The sequence below is a fragment of the Microtus ochrogaster genome, chromosome 18 (genome assembly GCF_000317375.1).
Source record: "Microtus ochrogaster isolate Prairie Vole_2 chromosome 18, MicOch1.0, whole genome shotgun sequence".
NCBI classification, from domain to species: domain Eukaryota; kingdom Metazoa; phylum Chordata; class Mammalia; order Rodentia; family Cricetidae; genus Microtus; species Microtus ochrogaster.
In genome coordinates, this window is record NC_022020.1 from 31,384,445 (window position 1) to 31,397,463 (window position 13,019).

At 44.7% G+C, this 13,019-nt stretch overlaps 1 protein-coding gene across 1 annotated transcript in view; it reads right to left on the bottom strand.

The window, feature by feature from the left end:
- Positions 1 to 12,819, bottom strand: part of Dpysl3 (dihydropyrimidinase like 3) — a 19,653-nt gene extending 6,834 nt beyond the window's left edge. Inside the window, exons 1-6 of the mRNA XM_005356049.2 lie at positions 12,730 to 12,819; positions 9,744 to 9,864; positions 5,705 to 5,861; positions 4,689 to 4,830; positions 1,774 to 1,944; positions 397 to 576 (exon numbers count right to left, since the gene is read on the bottom strand). Coding sequence (XP_005356106.1) covers positions 397 to 576; positions 1,774 to 1,944; positions 4,689 to 4,830; positions 5,705 to 5,861; positions 9,744 to 9,864; positions 12,730 to 12,786 — 828 coding nt within the window. The 5' untranslated portion in view covers positions 12,787 to 12,819. The remainder of the gene's footprint in view (positions 1 to 396; positions 577 to 1,773; positions 1,945 to 4,688; positions 4,831 to 5,704; positions 5,862 to 9,743; positions 9,865 to 12,729) is intronic.
- Positions 12,820 to 13,019: the final 200 nt, after the last annotated feature.

A 13,019-nucleotide genomic window follows, 5' to 3' on the forward strand; every position in this document is an offset into this window, starting at 1 on the left:
GAGAGAGAGAGAGAGAGGATTGTGGGCATTTTATCTAGCCAAGCAACCTTGGGCCGTCTGGAAGAGAGATGGCCTGGGTGTCAACCTGTTCTCATTATAAGCCATTTGGAATAATTTTTCTATGAAAATATGCTATCATAATATCACCTCCTTTAAATTTTAAACTGAAGGACTATAATAACGTGGAGAAATTATCTGGGGAAATAAAAACTGTCTTAGACCAAAACATTGTTACAAGTCTTTCTTGTAGCCTGTGGGTCCTGTGCAGTACTTCTTCAGCAACATGCTACTACCATGCCTTTCCCTGCGAGGGTCTAGGAAGGCTGGCCCTCTGAGTCCTAGGCACTGAATGCGATCCCATTCTCTCCCTAACCACTATGCCTCCTTGGCACTCACCTTCCTCCTGGCTTTAATGCGCTTATAGACATAGTCCGAGAAGGGGCTGCAGGGAATGAAGCGGCCAGCCCCCTGGGTCACGTGCAGGTTGCTGTCTTCCAGCATGATCTTGCCCTGGCAGATAACCACCAGAGGTGCCCCGCGCAGCTCCATCCCTTCAAAGATGTTGTATTCTGCAACCTGGATTCAGGGATGAGGACAAAGTCAGACCACGGGTATAGGGCAAAAAGAAAGAGGAGTGGGGTTACCTTCTGTGTTTGGGGCCCTGCCTTCAGTATCTCTAGGAACTGAGTCACCAAGTAGAGCCATACAAAGCTCGGGACACCCCTGGCTGCTTGGGTAAGGAACAACAGGAGACTAACATAGTCTGAATAAAGATGCCTCAAGCAAAGACATGTGCCTCACTTGTTATTAAGATCTTTAATTGAAATTCTGTTTCCACTGGGGCTGTATTGGAAACTCAGCTACAAGACTCCCAGGTGTGCTGCTGCATAGGGAACCTGCCCTGAGTGGTGAGGGAAGCATCACATGGCCTTTGGCTCCTCCCAGTGCCAAATTCCATAACACAACAGGACTTGGTGTTTAAGCAAAGGGCAATACCACCCAAAATTCTGCCTACCTTCCTCACTTGCTCAGTAGGAGGACAGCTCTGTAGGGATTGAGGGTACCGGCTTGGTTCTAGTATTTGAATGTCAGCTCCACCACCAGCTACATAAATTATTTACTTTCTATGCACTTCTAGAAACTAGGCAAAACTTCAAAAAGAAGGTAAGAGTGCCCACCCAAATGTAGTCACGGCTCATGAGAGTCACTGAATAGAAAGCAAGGTGCCTGACATCTAATCCCTTCAAGAATTATTTTTACTACCAAGCAGTCAGTTCCTCTTTAAGGTGTTAGATTTGGGTTTCAATCTTCTAGGAGAACCGGAGTGAATAATGAAGATATTTAACTTTCTCTTCATTCAAAACACAAAGTGTGTCTGAGCCTCTACAATCTTGGAAGCCTGTGGAGAGGGGTTTCTCCTCTCTGCCTCTGCCTCCAACCCCACCCCGAGGGGCTAGGAGGGCAGAGCCCCTCTGCTGACTACATCACCCCAGAAAACAGGAGAAAGAAACAGTTTAAGGTTTTCTTATGCCACTAAAACTCAAGACAAAGTGGACTTGGGAACATGTGCCTCTTTTATAAAAGTAAGATTATCAGCAATTCAAATTTAGAGCCTGACTGAGCAGAAGATCTTGATTTCAAAACCAAGCAATACACAGACAAAACCAAAAGCTCTTCAGGTCTAGATTAGTGTGGCTGTCTACCCTAGTCTCTGAGCCTGACCCACCAAGTCAGCTCTACACACAGCCCCCATCCCACCAGCCCGTGCCTCACCGACTGGTGGTTCTTGGCAGAGACGATCTTCACAGCATCTGGATCCCAGATGACCAGGTCACTGTCAGAGCCCACGGCTATTCTCCCCTTGCGTGGGTACAGGTTGAATATCTTAGCAGCATTGGTGCTTGTCACAGCCACAAACTGATTTTCATCCATCTTTCCCGTGGCCTATTGCAATACAAAAGCGACGTGTCTGTGCCTGTCTCCAGGTCGATGGCAGCTCTTCTATCAGTGCAAGGTTTCCAAGCACAGAGCAAAGTGACCACAGAGGCCCAGGAGTACAAAGGTACTGAGCGCATCTATCCAGCAAGCATGGGGTCCCATGGGCAGTCTGAACGTCACAGGGCAAATGTGGAAACATGCGACTTAACACGGAAGTGACTTCTAGACAGCGCTTTTTTTTTTCTAGCTACGTGCATTTACTTTACTTGAGCATTTATTTCTACTAAATTCCAAAAAAAAAAAAGACCAGAGAGATTTTACAGAAAAAATGAGTGTGAGCCTGTTCTTTAGGTATATGTGTATATTTGTATGTTCAGATAGGTGTGTTAGATATGCAAGACTTTACAGACGGTGGCCATGGTTATGCCTGTGTTGTTGAAATACATGCCTTTTTTTTAGGTATGTGTCTGAGGTTTCTGAGTGACCTTTGTTGCGCATGTATCAGGCTGCCCAGTAAAAAGCTAAAGTTGAGCATTGCTAAATAATGAGGATATATTTTGAAAAGTGTGTTGGTGGTGATTTTGTTGTCCTGTGACCATCACAGAGTTCTCTTACACAGTAAATCATCTATAACTCTCTAGGGGTTAATCTTAGGGAGCAGTTATGGGTTTCATATTGACAAGAATATCTGTATGCAGCATATCTATCTTTTACATTATTTTTTTAACAAATTCACATAGGATTTGTAAAGATAAAATGTTGTGGGAGTAGCCAACCAATGACTGGCCCAGCCTCACATGCACACCACAAGAGTGAGCCCACCCTTGATGCTGTCTGGGGTGACAGGATCCAGAAGCTATTTGGCCCAGAAATCTAGGATAGAACCAAATACAACTGGAGAAAAAATGTCAATGTAATGATGACTAACAATACTCTGCTACACTCATAGATTGGTGCCTAGCCCACTTGTCATCAGAGAAGCTTCATCCAGTAGCTAATGGAAACAGATGTGGACCCACGACCAAACATGAGGCAGAGCTCAGGGAATCCTGCTGAAGAGATGGAGGAAGAATTGTAGGAGACAAGGGGTCAAAGACACCACAAGAAAACCCACAGAATCAACTAGCCTTGGCTCATAGAAACTCACAGAGACTGAACCAACAACCAGGGAGCCTGCATGGGACTGACCTAGACCCTCTGCATATATGTGATAGTTGTGTAGCTTGGTCTTTTGGTGGGACTCCTAGCAGTGAAAGTAGGGGCTGTCTTTGATTCTTTTGATAGCTTTTGCTCACACTGGGTCACCTCATCCAGCCTTCACACAATGGATGGAAGGTGCTTAGTGTTACTACGACCTGGTATACCATTTTCTGTTGATGTCCATGGGAAGGCTGCTATTTTCTGATTAGAAGTGGAGGAGGAGTGGATTAGGGAGTACAGAGGGAAGGTGGAGGAGGAACTGGGAGAAGAGAGAAGAGAAACTTACTGCAGCTGGGATGTAAAATAAACAAATATTTAAAAGCAGACAAAAGCCAACCATGTGAGAGAAGGGACAAAAAGTTTATACTTTCTCTTTTCCTGAAACAAAGTCTGAAGATAGAAAGAATTAGCTTTTGAACCACCCCTAAGCTTCTGTACTGGGTGATTTTGTGTGTCAACTTGACACAAGCTAGAGTCATCAGAAGAAGGAGCCTCAGCTGAGGAAATACCTCCTTGAGATCCCGCTGTAAGGTATTTTCTCAATTAGTGACCAAAGAGGGAGGGTCCACCAAGCCCATAGTGGATGTTGCCATCCCTGGGCTTCTGGCCAGGGGTTCTATAAGAAGGTGGGCTGAACAAGCCATGGAAAACAAGCCAGTAGGCAGCTTCCCTCCATGACCTCTGCATCAGCTTCTACCTCCAGGATCCGGCCCTGTCCTGACTTCCTTCAGTGGTGAACAGCAATGCGGAATGAAGTATAAGCCAAGGAAACCCTTTCCTCCGCAGCTTTCGTTTTGGACAGAGTGTTTTGTGACAGCAATAGAAACCCTAACCAAGACAGCTTGCTAGAAGTCAAGAAAGGGGTCTTGTCAGCTTGCCTGTGTAGATGAACAAGAAATTAAATGTTCAAAGACACTGTAGTGGCATTACACACGGGGACAGGGTAACTGTACAATGGATTTCTTATGACTTTTACTAAAATCTTGGGAAGTGTTTCATTGACATGGTTATTTCTTTCATCAGTCTTTATGATACAAAGAGAGAAGATAAAAAGATACAACTTAGCCAAGAGATACTAAGAGTCAATTTCTCCTATAATCTGGTGGGGTTCAAACACCCTCAGTGTGAGATACCTTTGGTGTGACCTGGTGGCATTAGACACCAAATCTAATGCATTGCTTGTCGCTTCAAAGCATCATATCTAACCCTTTCGATAGAAGTTATAAAGCTCTTCCAACACCAAGAATGGATTCACAATCATTTTAAGCACAGATCATTCATGAAATCAGATGAAGAAATTAAATGTATGGAAGCTGCCTTAGAGTTATAGACCTCAGGAGTCATACCTAGAAGGTGAGGTCTGAAGCCACATGAGCAACCTGGTTCCATGGACATTTCATCAGGTCTAGACCTACCCCATACCTTATGAGCATCCTCTCTAGAGCATCCCTGAGGGGCAGTGCCTTAGCTTGATTGGTGCCGGTGGCTTTGATTTGGTCCATTGATATTTTAGGCTGGGCCACCCTCCCATGACCACCTCCGTCCCTTACCACAGCCTTGTCCCAGATGACAGACATACGCTCCTCCACACCATTGGTGCCCTCAGGGATGGCTGTGAAGTTGTCCTTCCCGATGGCTTTCTGGGCAGTGCTGAAGGTACAGTGGGCACTTCCAGAGAGCTGCAGATCCCCGCTGGAAAAGTAGAAAGCATCACATGACTAGGAGAGAGAGCGGGGTAACACTTGGCGAGGGATTTGTTATCTCTATCCCTTACTAAGCTGTGTGAGTGAGCTTGGGTAGTTTCCTCCCGTCTCTGGGATCAGTTACCCATCCAGAAAGCAAAGAAGAAGAATTGGATCATGTCTTCTGTGACAAATAACCAAGAATCAGGTGAGGGCTAGAGAGATGACTTAGTGGTTATTGCTGATGCTGCAAAGGATCCTGGTTTAATTCTCAGCAGTCACCCTAGGTGACTCGCAACTGGCTCTAACTAGTCCATGTTATCTAATCCCTTCTTCTGGCCTCAGCAGGCAGCTTCACACATAAAGACAAGCAGGCAAACATTTGTGTGTAGGCATGAAGCTTAGTATAAATACACACACACACACACACACACACACACACACACACACACGCACGCACTCACGCACAGATGTAAAAATATAAAAACTCAAATGACCAGTTGCCTGAAATTAGGTCTCCCTATAATTACTGGGTAAGTGTCATCATGACAAACACTTTGAGTTCTGACAAATAACTTTAAGTGCCTTGACTATCCATTGCTTAATCTGTAAAATGGTGATAATAGTGCTCACTCATAAAGTTGTTATAAGGGACAAGGGTGAGTACAAACTTGGCACATTACAGGAATCAACAGCTAGGACCATGATTCACACTGAAACTGTGGCATCGGTTGTGTCATGTAGAAGAGCCAGTTTTCTGTAGTCACGGCTACAGGAGAATTTGATGCTGCAGGCTCTAATCTACCACCTAGAGCATACTATCATCCCCCATCCCAGATGGCCCCAAGATGATCCCACAGAACACATGATAGTCCTGCACCAACCTGGCCAGCAAGGAGTTGATGTAGTCAGGTGTGGTTGGGTCGGGGCTCAGAGGTGGGGATGTCACAAAGGCAGCTGCCTTGGCCCAGTTCTTACTCCAGTAATGGGTTCCATCTATCCCGAGACTGGCAGTGATGGGTTCACCAAAGACCACATTTCCTGGAAGGAGTGGATGTCAGGTTCACAAGAAATATATAATGCTCCAGCATATCTAATCAGACCTCTAAGTCTCCTCAAGGCTTTGTTTCTAAAAGTGAGGCAACCCTGGTGTTCAAGTTTCTATTCACAGCTTTTTTTTAGTCTGTTTTTCTAGTAACCGTTAACAAATTCGTATTCTGTAAACAATCATAGGTAACTAGCTATAAGTGTGGCAGTAAACCTTTGAAAGGAATTTTAAATTTGACATGAAGAAAATAAAACTATATACTGATTATACAGATTATAAGAGTCATGCTCATTTTGAAATATTAAACTGTCAAAGAATTTGTTCTAGAACTGATATGAGATGCTGTTTACTTCCCAGACTTGTGAAAGGACTTAGCATACGTGAAGGACCTGGCACATGGTAGATGCTCAATAAATATTAATTCCTTGTGTGCATGTGTGTCTCTGTGTGTGCTTTGCATGTGAGTACATGTCCTTTCGGAAGGTATCTAGGCATGTGTACACGTGGGTATAGAGAGGCCAGAGGCCAATGTTGGATGCCTTTCTCCATTGTCCTCCATCTTACTTTTTGGGGCGGGGTCTCTCACCAAACTGGCAGTCCAGCAACTGGACAAGATTAACTTGCCAGCAAGTTCCAGAGGGCCTCTTGTCTTGATCATCCCAGAGCTATGACTACAAGGACAGGCCACCACACCAGCTTGTCTTCATCATCCCAGAGCTATGACTACAAGGGCAGGCCACCACGCTTGCTGCTCAGGTCCTCATGCTTGCAAGACAGACACTTAACCCACTGAGACTTCTCCCCAGTACTGGTTTCTTTATTGCCTATGCTTTTCCACTGTGGAGGTCCAAAGTCCTGAGTGTGCTCCACTTTGCTGGGAACTCCCAGCTCCTCCTGCTACAAAGACATGATTTGACCCTACAGTGTAAAACCCATTCTGAAGGATAAGAGCTCTTATATGTTTTTATTTTGTCATTGTTTGATTTTTGAATCATTGTTTCCCTCAACTATGCATCTGTCACCATGATGAACAATGACTTGGTACTGGAGTCCCAACAATATGAAATGCATTAAGATGGGGCTGGCCCTTGAATGCAGTATCGAGCTAGTATTGAATGTTTAAAAAAAAGAGACAGATAGTGATTCAGAAGGAAATGCTTCTTTCCAAAGTTGGTTGGTCCTTCATTTCTCTGCCTCAGCGTCTTGCGATAGAAATATGCAGATAAGTCTTGGACATCTTTAATCCTTTAAACTTCATCTTTTTCTGCCTTCTGCCATCAAGAGTTTGCACAATCATATTTTAGGAGGTTTCATAGCCAGGTTTGGTTTCATTTCAACTTCAATCAACTGGTAAGGACATCCTGGAATACTAGGTAGGGAAAAAATTCTAACAGTGCTTCTGCTTTTGTTAGAAAACATCCATGATTGATTAGTAATGTCTACCACAGGAAAAAAGAAAAAAAAATACTGGTGGTTCACATATGCATCCCTGCCTTAAGGGATGGTGTTAACAATGATTGATATAAAGATGGGGCCTGGAAGAAATGAAGAAGTGAAATTTAAGGAAAACACTCAGCTACCACAAGAAACACATCCCTAAGAGAGGAGCAGCTGTTCCTTGGGACTACATTTAGGAGAGACATTGAAGAAAGTCAATTTCTCTATTGTATCTGAGCTTGGACACTGCACCCCCAGCTGATTCCATCAATTTCTTCATTCTAAGCAGGGTGATAATAATAAACCTTATCACATGCCTCAGAGTTGAGAATTCTGTGTTTAGAATTTTAATTTCATCACTTCATTGTATTGCTCTCTCTCTCTCTCTCTCTCTCTCTGTCTCTGTCTCTGTCTCTGTCTCTCTCTCTGTCTCTCTCTGTGTGGGAGGGGGTTGGGGAGAAGACTGGCCTAGGCCCTTGAACTTCTACTCAAGTACTTTTGTACACAGAGAGATGACCTCTACCCCTGTAACTTTTTAGGATCAATTATGAGCATCCCTGTTGTTAAGAGCATTTTAGTACTCTTTAAGCATTGAAGATGGTGATGGGTGATGAGGTCCTTTGGGATTTGAACAGGAACAGATTCAGAAGGAAGGAACAAATCCATACTCCATCTTCCTGCTAGAGGTGCTCTCGATTCTCCCTGAGAATGGCTGTCCAAAAGACGTTCCGAGCTTCAGTATCCCGCCCCTGCTCTGTCACCAAGTTACACATCTCCTTCACCCTGCAGACACAACTGTGTGAGTGAGTTTCCCTTATTAGAAAGTCACCTGCCGGAAGGCTAATGGAAAGAAGTCTCTACCATGAAATGAGAAGTAAGAACACCACACTTGAAAACAATCCATCCTTGGGGCTCCCTGGTTATTCTGAGCATAGGACTCCAGTAGGGAATGAGAGCCTAATGTACTGGGTGGTCAGGACTGAGTGAGTATGGGGGCTCTTCCCCTCTTCCTTCGGCCAACCCTTCCCACCCTACTTGTAAGGAGTATTTAACTGCTCACCTGGTTTCCCTGAACACCTCTATCTAGCAGGGTAGCACCATTACCAACCGAAAGCCAACAAAGCAGGTTTACCATGATCATGAAGAAATGGGAAATACCCCAGAACCTGACCACTAGGAAGACATCTGGACACCTAAAAGATTCTTCTCCCATAGAATAAAGGGTACCCATCTCCAGAAAGCTGAAGAGCTGAGAAGCACTGCTAGAAGTCAGCGGGGCTCTCCTTAAGCACCCTAAGTCATGCCCACATGGAAGCTCCACAGGACCCCTTAGCGGATGAGTCACTCATCCTGGGTCTCTGCTAGCAGATGACCATCAGCACACAGCACTAGCAAATGCACGACTGCCGGGACCATCTTCTTTTGCCAGCAAACACAGCCCACACCTCCAGTTTCTCAAGCACTGTTTACTCACACAGTTGCTTCACAACTGAGCCCCTGAGACTATCACTAAGGACAAGATACAAAATTTATATATATATTTTTTTTAAAAAAAGCTTCGAAATGGGACTCAAGACACAGCAAGCCCCAGTTACCAGCAGAGGACAGAAAGGCAATGAGGACGGAGCCCTGGCCATGAAGACCACAGCATCAAAGTCATTCCACTCCTTTCTAAATTACCTTGCACTGGCCTCACTCCTGTGAGGAGTGCTCTCAGAACTGGCCAAACAATGCTGTCTTTAGGGCAATGCTTGGATTCAGCGATTCACACAGACCCCAGAAAAGATAATTACAATATTCTTAGATGTTTGTTTGAGTCATTTCTTCATTGCATCCTCCACCGGGAATTGAGGACCGTAGATCCTCCTCCCTCTCCCACCCCACTCCCCATATCTTCTATTCCTGTCACTGTTAATACTGATCATAAAATCACCAGGGAGGAAAGTGAACCAAGAAAAGAGCGAGAGCCTTAAAGTACTGATGTTATTGCTGAAACCTGCAGGCTAATTATGCCCCAGTTACAACCAATGTTTTGCTTTTTAGGTTGATTGTGGAAGCCAGTTTTGCCTGGATCTTTGACTTCTACACTTAGTATAATATTGACTGGCATGTCTATTTAGCATAATATTGACTGGTAAGTCTATTTATAAAGTTCAGATAATGCTAACTAAGATCGGACGGATGGAAAGTGAGAGGGAGATGTACCAAGTCTCAGAGAAATTCATTCATGCTGTTATTTCCGGCAAATTACTTCACCTTCCTGAGCCTCAGTTTGCATATATACCAGATAGGAGAAACCTCAGAACTCCAGCTGTAGATAGAGGCGTCCTAGAGAGCAGGCAAGGAAGGGAAAAGGCGCCATTTCTATTACAGTGGACAGCCAGAGAGGCGGAGCCACACGGTGCAGTAGTAGGTTCACAACCAAAAGCACGAATCACCTTTCTTCCTGGCTTGTGAGATGAGATCAGCTGCACTCTTGCTCATGACCTTTGTGACATAGAGGGGGCAGTTGGTCTGGCTGGCAATGGTGATGGCACGGAACACGGCCTCAGCTTCCAGCTATAAAAATGAAATAAAATAAAATAAGTGCCCAGGAGTCGGTAAGAGCATGATCCTCTCCCTCTTTAATAGGTGGTGAGACAGTGTTATGCAGAGGTTACGAGCCGTCCAGTAGGATCTGAAATTTCATGGCTTGAATCTTCTTCTCGAATGCTGGCCTCCCCACTCCCACTTGTGTTACTTTCCTGGGTGACTCAGTGCCTCCTCTGTCCCTCAACAGAGGCTAGCACAGGGCTAACACAGAGGTTAGCACAGGGCTAACACAGAGGCTAGCACAGGGCTAACACAGAGGCTAGCACAGGGCTGTGTTGAGAGCACTGCCTCTCTCCCCTCCCCAAATGGAAGCCTCTACTCCGGGATCTCAGGGCAAAGTCTCTGGGAAAACACAGTCATATCAACGGGTCTAGAGTCTCCAGGAAAGACAGTGAGGCACCCAAGGCCCTCAAGTTCTTTCCTGCAGCACTGGGGAGAGCAAACTGTGCTATGAAGGATTTATTATGAGAATGAGCCAAACCCCAGAGCACAGACACTGTTCTTCTTGTTGATCTTTTCCAACCTACTTCCATGTAGAGTTTATGTTTTCAAATATGCCAACTAATCCAGCTGTATTTAATACACAAGAAGCAATGGATTTCCCCATATTTGATTAACCAAGTGGAATCTGAGAGCTCAGGTTCCCTTGGGTGGACTGAGAGTGAATCCTGGTTCTGCCATGTACAGACCAGGTAACCTTAATTATATCACTCAACCACCCAGGACTGCTGCTTTCTGTCTAAGTGGAAGGAACAGCAAGTTTTGGCATCCACGGCTGTTGCAAAGATTAACTGGATTAAATGATTAATCCTTTTGAAAAATTAGTGCCCGGAACAGTGACTGTTGGTGTGATTGTGGATCACGGTTTCTGACCAATGTGAAGGCTGCTATTGCCCAAACTCTGAGCAAATCCTGTTCGGACTGGAGTGGAGACAGTGGTGATTTCTCAATGAATCATCAGCCATATGCATATGACTTTCTGGGTTAGCTTCCACAGACCAACACTTAAAAACTGCACTCCAAATAGCTAACAGATGTCTAGTGGCCGCATACTGCAAGCCAGTCACTCCACGGTGACTGTGGTTCAGTGGGCTTGAGTAGCTGAGTTGGCTGAGATGGTATCCTCCGGAAGGCTCCTAGGTGCAGGTGAAGCCCTCTGACATCCCCAGACACTGCACCCTGGAGATTATGCTCTGTGGCTCTGGTTATCATTTCTGAACAGCATCACTTGAGACTACATCTGGGTGAGCTTTGAACTGAAGAGCAGCTGGCTCTGCCTGTGCTCACTCCTCCTTCATGCCTTTGCTGACCACTTCAGCAGCCCCATGACCTCAGTCCATGGCCCCTTTGATCTCCTTCCCTCCCAGCCCTGCAGGGTCTGCTGCACTTCCACGACGTGACTATCTTTAGAAAGTTGCATCACTTTTCTGTTTTACTCGTAGAGATTTACAGCTAAGTGGCCTTCTTACTAAAAAGGCGATGGGACCGGGAAAGGTTGAGGTGGTGGGGGTGGAGTGAGGTTGAAAAAACAAACCAAGGAACAAAAATAGACTATGCTGTGAAATCCCCTGGCTGTGGCCACAGAAATCTGTCTTGCCAGCACATCGCTCCAGCGACCAGCATTTACAGTTTCGCAAACAGTGGCGACCACTATGGCCAGCTGATACCATAGAAATGATTTTCCAGTTCATTAAACACGGTCAGCTCTGGGGTTCGTTTTCTCGAAGCTTCAGCTTCTTTACCCACACAGCACCATGACCCTGACAGGCAGTAAGAATAACTGAGACAATGCATGCAGTTAGCACTGCCAGAAATCAGTATTCCTGAGAAAAGGCCTGGAATTATTAGGGCACAGATTTTTTTTTTCTTCAAGAATGTTGTGTGTGACTGGAATGTCAATTGTTAATTTTAATTATAATTAATTCATCATTTATCATTCTGGTATCAATTGGAAACCTCTAGAAAGCTGGCCAGGTTCTGACTCCATCTCGATACCCTGATCCAAGTGTATTTAGCTCGTGAGAATGTATTGCCTCCTTGTAAGAGGAAAATTTTTTTGTATTTGTATAACATTTAATTTTTTTTACAGGCTCTAAATGAGATGAGGAAAGAACAAAATCTTTAGGTTCTGGTTCTTCTGTGGAGTCTGGCATAACAGGATTAGCTTCACTGACTTGAGGATCACTGATTGGTCACTGATGTAGGGATCACTGATTGGTCACCACCTGGCTTTCAGATTGGTGGGCCATTATTAATTTCAGGCTCTGAGCCCCATGTCAACAGAAGGAACTGCTGACGTTAAGAAATAGGAATTAGGCACTAGTCACATTTTACTGGCTCTGCAGACACATACCCTCATTCATTTCAGGAGTGGAAATTTTCCAACCCTGACCACAATCAGCAATAGGCATAACACCTACGAAAGGTCTCTTCAACCTCCTATCCATATTGTCTGTGTTTTGCAAGACTCAGAGCAAGCAATATGAGAGAGTGCATCAGACTGTCCCCAGTTTCACAATGATGAACAAAGCCTTAGACATTTAGCACTCCTACTGAAGGCCCAGGGAGTGTCCTGCAACTGAAGAGCAGAGGAGAGAAACCATGCTAGCTGGTGCTCATAGATTCTATCACTGTCCAGCAAGGCTCGTGTCTCCACTACGTGCAGATCTGGTTCAGTATATCAGGGTCAAACAGAAACACTCCACATGTAAAGTGAGTGGCAGGCTAGGACTGTGCCTGTCAATTTCACTAGAAAATACCAGTAAAAAAGAACCCCATTGCCATCTTGGCTTTTCCCTGTCTGACCTTAATGCTCTAATTCATGAAACCCACCTCTTCTGGTCTGCTCAGAACATGACCTTCTGGGCCAGTTATCCCCATTTCCAACATCCGGGCCTGCTCCTAAAATAAGAAAGAACAAAAAGAAGAAAGTTCTTAGATGATTGCAGCCAAGAATTGTGAAAAGTATGCTCTGGGCTAAAATACACTCCAGGGCGGGAAGAATAAAATTTATATGTTGCATAAGTATATAATTCCACATTTGGAATGGTCAAGTAGAATCTTCAAAAAGTTAACTGGCTCAATTCTATTAAAAGGAAGATAGTTTTATTTATTTATTTATT